Below are 14553 nucleotides of genomic sequence, written 5' to 3' on the forward strand. Positions count from 1 at the left end.
CAAAATATTCTGTTGCCAATTAATTAATTTTGTAATTAGAAGTAACTAGTTGATAATAGTCTTTTAATTTACAACCACTTCAAAGTTGCATCTTATTCTTTTGTATATATATGTTTACATGTTTGAAAGAATGTATGAAAGAACTCGAAAAAGATGCATCTATAAAAAAGCATAATGGCATAAAAAGAAAGGAATGCATCTTTAAAAATATTTAAGAGGAAAATACCCTTTTTATAAAGCAGAACACAATATTATACTGCTGGAGCACTTTGATTTTGAGAAAACATATTGTATTTGAAAAAAGATAAGCATGTAATTTTGTATGGCTAATGGTAAAATAAGTATTCAAACACACCTTTTACCTTGTTTCATGCTTTGATTCCAAATGTGCAATGAATTACTGAATGTTGCAATTTAAACATGAGATACATTGCATAATTTTAACATGATAAAAGTATCTTACATTATGATGCATCTTGAAAAAGAGATATCTAACTGTAATAATACTGTAAGGACAGTATGCACTTTTCTTTTGATGGATGGACAAATGAGTGATTTCTTCTTTGCATCCTTCCTTTCCATCTCATCTTTCTATATGCTCTGTTTTGTCCAGTCTTCTTTGCTGTCTTTATTTTCCTTTCTCTTTTTTCTGTCATTGGCTCTTTTTCTCCTTTGACTTATCTCTCTTTTCAACCCCCCTTTTTACCAGTCTATCTCTTATCCTGTATTTCCTCTCAGAAAGACGAGAGACCAATTATTTAATTTTTTGCTCTAAAAATGACATTAATAAATGTAACATAAACCTGGTTTCCTGTCATTTTGACAGCCTCTTGTTCATATTAGATTTATCGGTATGCTGTACTGAAATAATTATTCAAATACAATGGATCAGTTGATATTGATGGAATACCTAAAATTTTGTGGATTGCCTGGGTAGAGGAAACTATGAATTTAAAAAAAAACACTTGATGCATTCCAAATTAAGTTACATTGACAGGAACAAATGAATAAATATTTAATATTTAGCAAATTATTCTCAAATCACAAAAATTGATACAAAAAAAAAAATGGATCTATGGTATTTATGATAAATTATTTTTCATCAAATGATGTTCATTTGTACATATGTAACTACATTAAAAATCCTCTAGGATCAGTAAAACCAAAAATTACATTCGCCAATGGTCCCTAAAATTTGGTGTGGGCTACTAAAATTTCTGTTTTTCTTGTACAGAACTATATATTTTGGCTACCAAAATTTAAGCTGTGGGCTACCATGCCAAAATTTTATCTTCAATCCATGTAACTTATGGCCATTTGCTCCAAATGTCATTTTCCAAGAATAGCCTTATTTTTAAATTACAAAACCTTATTAAAATTTATATCTTTCAAATTTCCCTGTGGAGCAAATTATTTTCTTTTTTTGAACCGAAGATAGATTGCTAATTTTGCACAGGCATCGTATGATTGATATTTTTCTTAATAAATTTTTCCAAAAACTTTAACTTCATTTACCTTTATACAAAATGTACTTATCTAAGCTGAGGGATGAATAAAATCAGAAATTACAATAACACGAACGCACCTTGGCACCATTTCATTTTCAACATTTTAAAAGGATTGCCTTATTTTTAAATTACAAACCCTTAATCATTTTTGATCATTTTAAACTTTTCCCTATTGAGCAATTTTAAATTATTTACATTTTGTGAACAGATGATGTATTCCTTATCTGTACTGGAATGATTTTATAGGCATCTATGATTGATTGTTTCTTTCATTAAGTTTTTCTTCAGATGAACAAAATTGCACATACGAATATATATTAATAAACCACGAATTACAGTGGAATTAATGTACCTAGATCCCTGGGTGTCCTTTTCAAATCATTGTCTGTTTTTTAATTTACAAATCTATATTCTTAACTTTGCACAGACAACATAGTTTATCGGGTAATCTGTCCCAAAATAACATTTAATTTTATGATTGATTGTGTCTTTCATTGAAATTTTTCTTCAGATGTACAAATTTGCACATACGAATATATATATTGATAAAACCACAAATTACAGTTGAACAAATGCACCTAAGGTAACTTGGTGACATTTTCAAATGATTCTCTCATCTTTAGATTACGAATCTGTATATTTTTAACTTTTCATAGACAACATATATATATATATTTATATAGTTTATCCCGTAATCTGTCCTAAAATATCGTTATGATTGATTGTTTGTTTTCATAAAAAATTTCTTCAGACTATATAATGTCATTTACGGATATACAAATATATTCAGGGATTAATAAAACTAATGATTCAAATTAAACTAATGTACTATGGTGTCTAGGTCATTTACAAAGGTCCGCCCTATTTTTGAATTACAAATATGTTTTTTTTTGTTATTTTCCCCAGACAATGTATTTGATATTTTAAAATTCTTTCCATAAAATGACAGTTTACTACCTATAGTTGCTATTACTTCCACATAATTTGGTCTCTGGTAGAGAGTTGTCTCATTGGCAATCATACCACATCATCTAATTTTATTTTACAGTATGTATATGATGTATTAAACTATTAATCATGAAGCAAACTGGTTCATTTCGTCAAAGTAGAATTTTTCTTCTAATGGAGATGTATATATGAAGTTTGAAAACTTAAACACAATTTATGCATTTAGAAAATTCAATTTTTGAACAATTTGTTGAAATATGATTAATAATATTGTAACAACTTCATTTTCAGTTTGACATTTTTGAAACTCTTCATTAAAGCTCTTTACGAGTGGAACTAATTTTCAGGTTTGGTTTTAAATTGTTTATCATTACAGATAATGAAAAATTATATAATTACTTCCGAGGAAAATAAATACTGCTGACATTGCTATTTTTCTTTATTCTTAAATTAAAAACTGGTTTGAATGCTTTGTTTTCAATTTTTTTTTTCTTTTAACGGATCCGTCTAGGTTTCAGAAATCCCTGTTTGTATTAGAGTAAACACAGAATTTGGCATACACTTAGGTAGCCCTGCAGAGGTCAAACAAAGCTTAACTAATTTCCTGTGTAACCAGATCCAGGATTTTGTAAGATGGGAAGGGGGAAGAGGCCCCTGCCCCTTAATCCACCTGTGGAAAGCATATAAAAACAAGGAGTTGTAGTATGATTGCCAATGAGACAACTATCCCTCAGAGTCCAGTGATGTGATTGTTAGTAACTATAGGTCACCATACAGCCTTCAACAATGAGCAAAACCCATAACGTATAATCATTTACAAGTCAGACAAGAAACAATTCAAATACTGACAGCAACCAACAACAACACTCAATTTTCAGGCTTCTGATTTGGGTCAGGCTCATTATGAATGGTGGGTGCTTGTTAGTGCTTAGGCTACCCCCTAACCTGGGACAGTGGTGTAACAGCACAAATTAAGAACAAAATGGAAAAATCAGCTGGATTTGCCTTGATTCATCAGACTGACACAAATCACAAACAATAAAAACAACAGCTAACATAAAGACAAAGGACACACATTACTTATCTAAGAGTACCCTGTGTTACTGAGAGCTAGTTCAAAGGCTATTAAAACTTATAAATAAAACAATTTCTCCCTGACTAAAGTATTAATCAGTAGTACACTACCATCAGATTTTGTGTAAAGATATCATAAACAGTCAGTTTAGTTTGAATTTATCTAGAGGTATTTAAAAATTGTTGAACATTGAATCAGCATTGCTCAGGTAAAATCACTTGCGTTAGGTGACCTAGATTTACCTAACTTTCATCTTAGCAGCTTTGAATTCCAAAAAAATCTTTAAACTTTTATTAAATTTAAATAAGAACAAACTGAAAAAATCAGTTGGATTTGTCTAGATTCATCAGACTGGCACAAAGCACAAACAACAACTAACATACAAACAAAAGACACACATTACTTATCTAAGAGTACTGTGAGTTACTGAGAGCTAGTTCAAAGGGACTTACAACTAATAAATAAAACATATTCTCCCTTACTAAAATATTAGTCAGTACACTACCATCAGATTTAGTGTAAAAACACCATAAACAGTCAGTTTATAAAAATAAGAAGATTTGGTATGATTGTCAATGAGACAACTCTCCACCAGAGAACAAATGACATAGATATTTACAACTATATGTCACTGTACAGTCTTCAACAATGAGCAAAACCTTTACTGCATAGTCAGCTTATCATAAAAGGCCCCTAAATGACAAATGTAAAACAATTCAAACGAGAAAAATAACGACCTGATTTATGTACAAAACTATGAACGAAAAACAAATATGATATACAGCAACAAAAGATAACCACTTAATTACAGGCTCCTGACTTGGGACAGACACACACAAAATGTGGTGAGGTTAAACTTGTTTGTTGGGGTTAAATTAGTTTGTTGGCGCCAAACCCTCCCTCTTGTTTGAATTTATCTAGAGGTATTTAAACAATTGTTGAACATTGAATCAGCACTGTTCAGGGAAAATCGCTTGCTTTAGGTGACCTAGATTTACCGAAATTTCACCTTAGCAGCTTTGAGTTATAAATTAAATGTCTGAAAACATCGATTAAATTTAAATGAGAATTGGCCATTTACAATGAAGTTAATTAACATATGTAAGCACATGTATGATGTTTGTGACATGTGTACATAAAAAAATTGTATAACTAGATGTTCTCTCTTTGAAAAAATTGTGTCAGAATTTTGCTAATGAAAACTATGTTATTCATGTTGACTGGATATTACCACTACAAAGAATATAACTTGTTATCATTAAAGAATTAAAAAGAACATTTGTATTATATGTCCCTCCCTGGTCCTATCCATTGCTAGATTGTTGCCATACAGAAAAGTACTTGGGATAGCTTTTTACTCAAGAGTATCGTTTTCATTATTATCACACAATTAATAGAGAATTGTGTTTTATGTACAAATGATTGTTTCTTTACAATGCACTTAAGGTTCTCCCTGTTGCCAAATTATTTGGTTTATGTTTAGTTAGTTGTCAGATCCAAATATTTCTAGATACAGTTTTCAGCCTATTGATAGATTAACAAAGCAATTAAACAATCAACACTAACAGGTATTGGAGTAGTTTTATGAAGGGTCAATAATGGCCCTATAGTTCTGTGAAATTTGAATTCAGTAATAATAGTAAACATCTGTTTACAAAATATGTAAAAATATCTGAAAAATACAAAACCAATAAATTCTGATATATTAGAACACTTATGATGTCCTTATGACATAATTTTGACTAACTTTTAGGCTAAATTTTAATAGTTTTTGCTTCAAACACATGCAAGGACCACCATGATTTAAAAAAAATGTTAGGTTTTGAAACCAAAATTGTTCAGGAAGAAATCTTGTAAAGCTAAGGTCAAGTTACTGGAAGCTAAGGTCAGGTTATTGGAAGCTAAGGTCAAGTTATTGGAAGCTAAGGCCAGGTTACTGGAAGCTAAGGTTAAGTTATTGGAAACTAAGGTCAAGTTATTGGAAGCTAAGGTCAAGTTATTGCAAGCTAAGGTCAGGTTATTGGAAGCTAAGGTCAAGTTATTTGAAGCTAAGATCAAGTTACTGGAAGCTAAGATCAAGTTACTGGAAGCTAAGATCAAGTTATTGGAAGCTAAGGTCAAGTTATTGGAAGCTAAGGTCAGGTTATTGGAAGCTAAGGTCAAGTTATTGGAAGCTAAGATCAAGTTACTGGAAGCTAAGATCAAGTTATTGGAAGCTAAGGTCAAGTTATTGGAAGCTAAGGTCAAGTTACTGGAAGTTAAGATCAAGTTATTGGAAGCTAAGGTCAAGTTATTGGAAGCTAAGGTCAAGTTACTGGAAGCTAAGGTCAAGTTATTGGAAGCTAAGGTCAAGTTATTGGAAGATAAGTTCAGGTTATTGGAAGTTTAGGTCACTGGAAGCTAAGGTCAAGTTACTGGAAGCTAAGGTCAGGTTATTGGAAGGTAAGGTCACTGTAAGCTAAGGTCAAGTTACTGGAAGCTAAGGTCAGGTTATTGGAAGGTAAGGTCACTGTAAGCTAAGGTCAAGTTACTGGAAGCTAAGGTCAGGTTATTGGAAGGTAAGGTCACTAAGCTAAGGTCAAGTTACTGGAAGCTAAGGTCAGGTTATTGGAAGCTAAGGTCACTGGAAGCAGGATTTTTAACTTTAACAAGATAACATCAGAATTTAAGGGAGAACTTACTTCTCCATGGCAGCCAAACAGGTAAAATTGAAGACTGAACAAGGAGACTTAAGGGAGACAATAGAAATCATGATAATGGTTTTCATATGATAAATTTGCCCCCTTAAATATTTTAAGATAAAAAATGTTTACTCAAAATTCTGTGGTGGATTTAAAAAAAAAAGCATTTTAATGTGAGAACATTTTTCGCTGCTTTTTATGTGATATATCCTCATTTTTATATTCAGATAAAGTTCAATGAGTTCTTAAAGCATACAAGTTTTCATCAAGTCCTAAATATTGACCAATTACTTATACTGTTCCTTAATTAAAAAACTTTCCCTCCTTTTTTTTGAAAATAATTATCCATGAATTGTTTGACACTACAGCAGAACATTTTCCATTGTATAGTTCATTGTCTATATGATACCATTTGGTAATGAGTAAGTTAAAGTGAAATCTTTGGTGACAGCAGCTGTCAAGTAATACATTGAAGTTCTTCTTAAGAAAGTTGATAAGATTCAGCATTATTTTCTATGTGCAAACCGTTATTTTCACAATTGATATAAATGAATATTCATGAAGTATGTTTTATATTGACAGGATGGGACCAGTTCTGCTAGAAGTTTACAACAGACAGAGGTAAGAAACGTGGGAGGGGTTAAGAAATCTTAAACTGGGGTAAGCCCAATCACAAGCCAAGAACCTCATTAGTGGTTATCTATGTTATATCAATAGATCTTTTTGTCCTGTAAAGAATTTGATCTTGATTGACAGATCATGACAGGTGCCACATGTGGAGCAGGATCTACTTACCCTTCTTAGTTTTTATCAGGGTTTATTGTTGCTCAGTCTTTAGCGTTCTGTTTAGTGTTATTTTCTGTTTTTTGCAATGGCATTGTCAGTTTTTCTTGGACTGCTGAGTTTTGAATGAAAATTGTGTGTCAGAGACATATCCAAAGAGTGAATACAAAATGTACCCAAAATCACACCAATCAACTTTTTTTCAAATTGATTCACTTAAAAGTATTTGCAAAATTGATTTTTCACAATGAATTCAAGCAGAATTTCAAAAACGGTCATAATTGCAGTCAAAATCATAGAATTTCATGAACAAAATTTTCCAAATTTGTTACCATTGATTTCACTATATACACCTTGATTAGCTTTCATGCCTTTCAAGTTAAAAAGTCAAAAGAAATTAGATATGGGATAAAAATAAACATTTAGCTGCCTTATTTTTTTCAACCTGTAGAGGATGTTACTCCCCCTTTGATCAGAAAAAAAAAAAATTTTGGTATCAAATCAAAAATCCAAATCCAAACTTTTTGGTCGCTTTGCTCTGCTCGTCATATATAATGTTTTCTGCAATAATTAACACTCCTCACCCCCCTTTAAAAAAAATCCAGGATCCGACCTTGATAGTTATCATAATGTTGCATAAAGCATTCCACCAATCATCAAACAGATGGCAGAGGTTAAAGCCAGCTTTAAAATAAGAACAGGTTCAATTAATAGACATTATTACCTTCACAAACGAAGTGCAGAATTTGTACATGTACTGATATTTGTTGGTAATTACATGCATGTAAATGAGAATTGAATTGATGACACTAGTTTGTTATCATTAACGAGGAGACATTTATCTTCTAATAGACAGTTGTTTGTTGTTAATGTTTTAAAAGCAACACTTAGATTTTGGAAATTGTTGCAAAGAAATGAGATCACAAAAATGGAATAAAGCACATCTTTTTCGGAGCGGTAAATAGATTTTGAGAAACTTTATTGGGGGATCAAAATAATTTTTAAGGCTGCATTTTCAAAATGACCAGACCCCTTTCCTGTTTCCCTGTTCCTTATTACTTATTATTAAAAATATTATTATTATTATAAAAATTATTATTATTAGATATTTGTAATCATTAGCCATTCATTTCTAACTGTCAAGTATGAAAAAGGAATTAATTAATGATTATTTTAAAAATATTTGAAGCATAAGGACCCTGGCCAGTGTCTAACACTTCAACGCCATTGTCATTTTATATTATTTAGTTAAATTACCTTTTAATGTCTGTTTGATAATTTCAGAAAATGAGTTGGTCAATTGAACTTAATTTAGGTTGACCTGTAGCTTTAAAGCCAAGGTTATTGTCCAGTATTAAATGGACATGGACATGGATAATTTGAACAGCTGTCATTTGTATATTGTTGATCATTAAAATTTTATGCCATTAAATCCTTGTCAAACTGAGAGGTGAAAAATACCAGTAATTTTGTCAAATAAAGAAAAAAAATAGAAAAAATGAATTAAGACACATACTCTGTTTATCCATCAAACAGAATTCAACATACTATTAGTACATGTATCTGAAACATAACCAAAATCATATTGCAAGCCTGACATTTTTCGTAATTGAGATTCTAAAGCTTTCTCAAGTGGAGAAATATGATATTTGACCATAGAAACACTGGTCAAGATTGTTACATACTAGACCACTCCTTAATTTGGTTTATTTATCTTAATCCCCCTTGTTTTCCTTGACACCATCCCCCTTTTAAAATCTTTGAAATAGTTATTAAATAATTAAATATTGTAGTTCATGCATTAAGTTTCCATACTAATATTACAGTGATTTTTTTGGAAATCCAAAGAACCATTAAAACTAAAATTGGTATGCTCTTTTATTCTTCTCAGACTTTCATTTGATCTCTTTATATAAAAAAAAACATGGCGTAAGTGAAATGAATAAATGTCAATTTATAAACGGTACAAATTTTGCTCTACCAAATACATATTTCGGCAATGTCTCTTCAGTGATACTGTGGCCAAAATACTTGAAATGAAATTCCAAACCTAATACAAATATTGAAGAGACATATTCAATTAGCTGGGAAAGAATCTTTAGTAACCAAACATACAGAAATACGATTTTTTTTAGAATTGCCTAATTCAAGCACTTTTAGGAAAGTTTTTGTATGTTTTTTTCTTCTAATGAAATATAACATCTAATGTAACCTACTGAGTAATGAAATTATACTGTAATACCATTGATGGTGCAATAATCCAGTCAGAAGCTATTCATCTACACATTTACTCTGCCATAGAAACAATTTGTGATTAAATTTTTCTGTTTTTATTAAGTTCCTATTGGTCTCTTGACAATTTGTGGATTTTGTTTAATTTAATTGTTTCGATACACAGTCATAGTTTGAAAGATTACTAAATCAAAGCACAGCGAATAAAAGTCACGAAAGCACAGTTAATAAAAGTCAGGGAAGCACAGTGAATAAAAGTCATGAGAGCACAGATCTTATTAGATTTCATAATGTCAGATTACAATTATACTATCTGTCTGTATGAAGTAAAATAGATAAAATAGGAAACTAGACAATTATATTGACCGTTTCTATGGAATCCTTGTACCAATATTTTTAAACCTACTCTTGATTCAATATTTTTTGTGGTAAACTGATTTTTGTGGATTTCGTGTGTATAGCTATAGGTCAAACTCACTTTTTAGCTCACCGGGGCCCGAAGGGCCCCATGTGAGCTTATGCCATCACTTGGCGTCCGTCGTCGTCCGTCGTCTGTCGTCGTCGTCTGTCGTCGTAAACTATTTCAAAAATCCTCTCCTCTGAAACTACTGGGCCAAATACCTTCAAACTTTAACTAAATGTTCTTTAGGGTATCTAGTTTATAAATTGTATCCGAAGTTTGTATCCATCGACAAAATGGCCGCCATGGCTAAAAATAGAACATAAGGGTCAAATGCAGTTTTTGGCTTATATCTCAAAAACTAAATCTTTTAGAGCAAATGTGACATGGGGTAAAATTGTTCAGTTGGTCAAGATCTATCAGCTCTGAAATTTTCAGACGAATCGAACAACCCATTGTTGGGTTGCTGCCACCGAATTGGTAGTTTTAACAAAATTTTGCAGTTTTTTGTTATTATTTTGAATATTATTATAGATATATATAAACTGTAAGCAGCAATAATGTTCAGCAAAGTAAGATCTGCAAAAAAGTTAATATGACCCAAATTGTCAATTGACCCCTTAAGGAGTTATTGCGCTTTAAAGACAATTTTACACAATTTGTTCATCAAGTTTTCTAACATTTAAAAATCTTCTCCTCTGAAATGCAGGTGAGCGATTCAGGCTCTTGAGAGCCTCTTGTTTTAAAAGTGTTAAACAAAATGCAACTTTTTCTCAGGCTTAACTGAAGAACTTGCTATTACAATCACACATTATACAATTTTCGTTAACGCACAAAACTTTGTATCCATCAATAGTAGTGTTGAAAGCAAATTTATTTTTTCTGTAAAATTCCTGAGGGCCACAGACAACATTGTAAAAAAATGCAGTAATTCATATGAACTTACTTTGTGATGAAAATAATTGCCTAGGATCAGAGATAGCCTTGTTGTTATCTTATCAAAATTTACCTATCATTTCAAAGCATCTTTTAACTCTTAAATAACAACTCATTTTGAAAGGAATGGTTTTACAAGCAGTATAAAAAGACCATTGAAAAATATCCATGTGATGAAAAACTTCACAGACATTCAAGTTCATTTCTCAGAAACCTCAGCTGTAGCATAAGCTAACTTTTTTCTTTGGAAACCTTCATATTCTATGGAACATTTCAGAAATTCATCCATTTCCTCGTAAATAAGACTGCACAGTGATATGACATCTGCACCAAACAAAAGGTCCAAAATACTGATGTCCACATAATGCAACATAATTTCTGATTGGTCCATGGCTTGTCAGACTCATCTTCTTAAAAAATATAGACTTTTGTTGAGTTATATACATGTAAAATCCCCATGAAATGGAAACAGGACTTTTTCACTGAAGAAACATTTAGTTCAGGATTACAGAATTTTAAGTTGGATTTAACTACAGTGTTAAAAAGTCCTTTTGAGTTCTGGGTCACATAATACTAAAGCACTCAAATAAAAGCCGTTCATTTGCAAAACAAATTGTTTTATTAATTTGCAACCTTTTAGGAAGAAATTTCAAAATAAAAATAGTAAAAGGAAATATCCTTTTTCAACATATTGTTTAATTTTATTAATGGTTATTTCATAGAGCATACTGTTCAAAATCATTTAAGTTTCCCCCAAGGGAAAACATTTGTCCTCATCTTATAATTTCCTTGATTATGGAGCTGTTTTCCCAGATTTTTTTGCTCATTTTAGCATTTAGCTGGGATTACATAATCGTTACATGTTTGGAATTACATCTGTATTGGAACATAAACTTTATTTTGTATAGTGATGAGTGCCCAGAGAGATTCAGTGTTTGTGTCTCCCAATTTGAGCATTTTATAGATGATTAATGTCAAGTTAAGATGTAAAAATGTAAATCTTAAGTGCTCAATGTTTGTTTTAGCTATTGCAAAACCTGATTGATCTGATTGCTCAGAGATTAGATTTCTAGTAATGTTTTTGATTACTGACAAAAATCACTGGAATTTATTAGTCTATGTAATTCTGATCTGTGTGGAAACCAGTATTAGATACATTTGCTGTACACCAAGTTTGAAAATATAAAATATAATTTTGAAGGCACCTACCCTTCATCTTTCGTTTCTTTTCCATTTTTTTGGGGGGGTTAACGATTTCTGTGACAAACCTTTTTTTTTTCTTAATTTTTTGTATACATTTGATAAAAACAAATTATTTTTCAATAACAGACAAAAGCATAAATTTAAGATAAATCAGTTTTTTTTTCCAGTTTTTGTTAAAACTGTAATTTTCAATAGAAACAAAAACCTTCTGAAACACATTATTTTAATACCCTACACAATACTTTTTAAGATATATGTCAAAAAAGGTTTTTACCCAAATTTCTAACTTGTTACCACATAGAGTTTGTCCTTGAAGATGGTCAGTTCATGGTCTTTATATATATATCTATATGTACAAGTCTAAATTGAAAACAACGTTAAAACCAATGATTGCGTTGGATATAAACTGCAATTTTTATACGTGTGCATGCAAAACAAATTTCTTGGTAGAGGGGTCTAAATACAGCACAAACAACATTTTTCAAAAGACCAAAAAAGTGAAAAAGTATATTTTAACAAAACGCATTTGACTAGCAGGTCGAACAATGGATGTTCTTAAACCCTGCTGACTGCCATTGGCGATTGCCAAATAAACAGATCACAAGATGTAACATGATGGATCTTAATTATTAATTTGATACCAAACAGAAAACAATAAACTTGTGGAAAAGATGGTAAACCTCAAACAAAAGGTGCAAAATTAGTACACCATATCCGGATTTCGACAATTTATAATGTCTCTTCAGTGATGTTAGGAATCGAAACGGTATTTGGAAGGCCATATAATTTACCTCAATTTAGGATAGACTCTTGAATTTGGAAAAGTTGAAATATATCTATATGTATACATTTGAATGTGAGGTCACCATCGTCTATTTATGTAAAATTGTGATCTGATAGTGGCATTTTGAAGCAGAAGTGTTAAAATTGAATATTTCTTTGAGATTTTGGTTGTTTTTTTTTTTAGTTTGAGAGCGGATAAATTTTCAGTATATTTTAAAGAATTTTTTCCATTTCACCAGGTAACATTTCACATGAAATCATCTAGGCACCTTAATCTGAATCAGAATCCTGATCAATAATTTTATCTGTTGTCTTTGTTGACTGCGGTTTGTCTTTTTGTTCTGTAATTATCACCATGGTGCAGTCATCCTTTCGTCATCATATGGACTTTGTTTGTATTTGATCTTGGTATTCTTTTACATTTTTTGCACTAGGATTATTCCACACTCTATTTTGAGCATTGGTTATAGAAAATATTACCCAATTGTAATAATATTGATGCATATATGGTAATTTAGATAAAAAGATAAAAAAAATATAAATTTGATTCCCAAGAAAATTATTTTGTAATTATTTCCCCTCAAAAGCAAAAAAGTATGTTTCCCAAGTGAAATGAAACTCTTCTACAGTAAAAAATGTATAAATATATCATATTATCAAGGAGAAAAAAAAGAGAGGGGAAAGATACCAAAGGAACATTCAGTATACAAAACACAACATTGAACACTTAAAGACTGAGCAACACGAACGGAACCCCATCAAAAACCAGGGGTGATCTCATGTGCTCCAGAAGGGTAAGCAGATCCTGCTCCACATGTGGAACATGTCGTGTTGCTCATATAAGTACAAACCCGGTGATAAGTCAAATTCAGTAGGTCATATTATCAAATCAGGGACTTAGAATATAAAATATTTTCCAAAAAATGATATGACAGCTTTAGAGATCACCCCCAGTTTTTGGTGGGGTTCGTGTTGCTTAGTCTTTAGTTTTCTATGTTGTGTCATCTGTACTATTATTTGTCTGTTTGTCTTTTTATTTTTGGCAATGGCGTTGTCAGTTTGTTTTCGATCTATGAGTTTGACTGTCCCTCTGGTATCTTTCGTCCCTCTTTTAGAAGTGATGTAATCGGTATGATCTTTTAAAGTGTTCATTTTGGTCTCAGAATTTACAGAATTATATTGCCAACTTTTTCCCCCGGTGTAATTCAACATTTGTGTAGTATAAACGAATGTGACTAAAATATCATCATTTTCATGTCACAAATCCACGGAATTGTAATTGGTAAATGTTTTGAATCACTTAAAATTATATTTAAATTTTAATCCTGGATCCTTCAAAGATTAACTATACATATAAAAATAGAATGAAATAAATTTCACCACCAGTGACAGTAAACTTTTTCCTCAGTGTAAATTAAATGTGGTGTAAACATCATTTCATGGAATTATTCTTTGAAATAAGGCTGTCAAAATATAACGTCATTGGAACTGATATATGTTTTTTTTGTATAAGCTTTTAATCTAGGATTGTAATTAAGATTTTCCAATGACATAATCTCTCAATTCCTAGAACTTGTTTGCTAATTTAGGATTTTTTAAATTTTTTTTTTGTCATGTAAATTTTCTTTATTTTCTTAAACTGAGTTATGACTATGTTTGTACATGGTATTATTATGTCATCAAGCCTTCCTCTCATGATTCTGTTTTTAGCTTTGTTAAATCCTTCTTTATGTATTGTGTAGGAGCTCTGGAAATGAAAGCATTATAGTCTTTACAAGTAAACATTGTCATAGTTACACTGAATAGTAAAAAAAAAGCACCATCACTGTTGTCAATCCTTCTTTATGTACTGTGTTGGAGCTCTGGAAATGAAAGCATTAGTCTTTACAAGTAAACATTGTCATAGTTACACTGAACAGTCAAAGAAAAGCACCATCACTGTTGTTAATCCTTCTTTATGTATTGTGTAGGATCTCTGGAAATGAAAGCATTAGTCTTTACAAG

The 14553-nt window shown here is 31.1% G+C and overlaps 1 protein-coding gene across 1 annotated transcript in view; it reads left to right on the forward strand.

Annotated features, from left to right (window-relative positions):
• The window catches only part of LOC127726795 (uncharacterized), a 46631-nt gene that overhangs the window by 27301 nt on the left and 4777 nt on the right, over positions 1–14553 (forward strand). Inside the window, exon 4 of the mRNA XM_052234249.1 lies at positions 6795–6833. Within this exon, the coding sequence (XP_052090209.1) occupies positions 6795–6833 (39 nt within the window). The remainder of the gene's footprint in view (positions 1–6794; positions 6834–14553) is intronic.

Source organism: Mytilus californianus, unplaced genomic scaffold (genome assembly GCF_021869535.1).
Source record: "Mytilus californianus isolate M0D057914Y unplaced genomic scaffold, xbMytCali1.0.p SCAF_18, whole genome shotgun sequence".
NCBI lineage: Eukaryota > Metazoa > Mollusca > Bivalvia > Mytilida > Mytilidae > Mytilus > Mytilus californianus.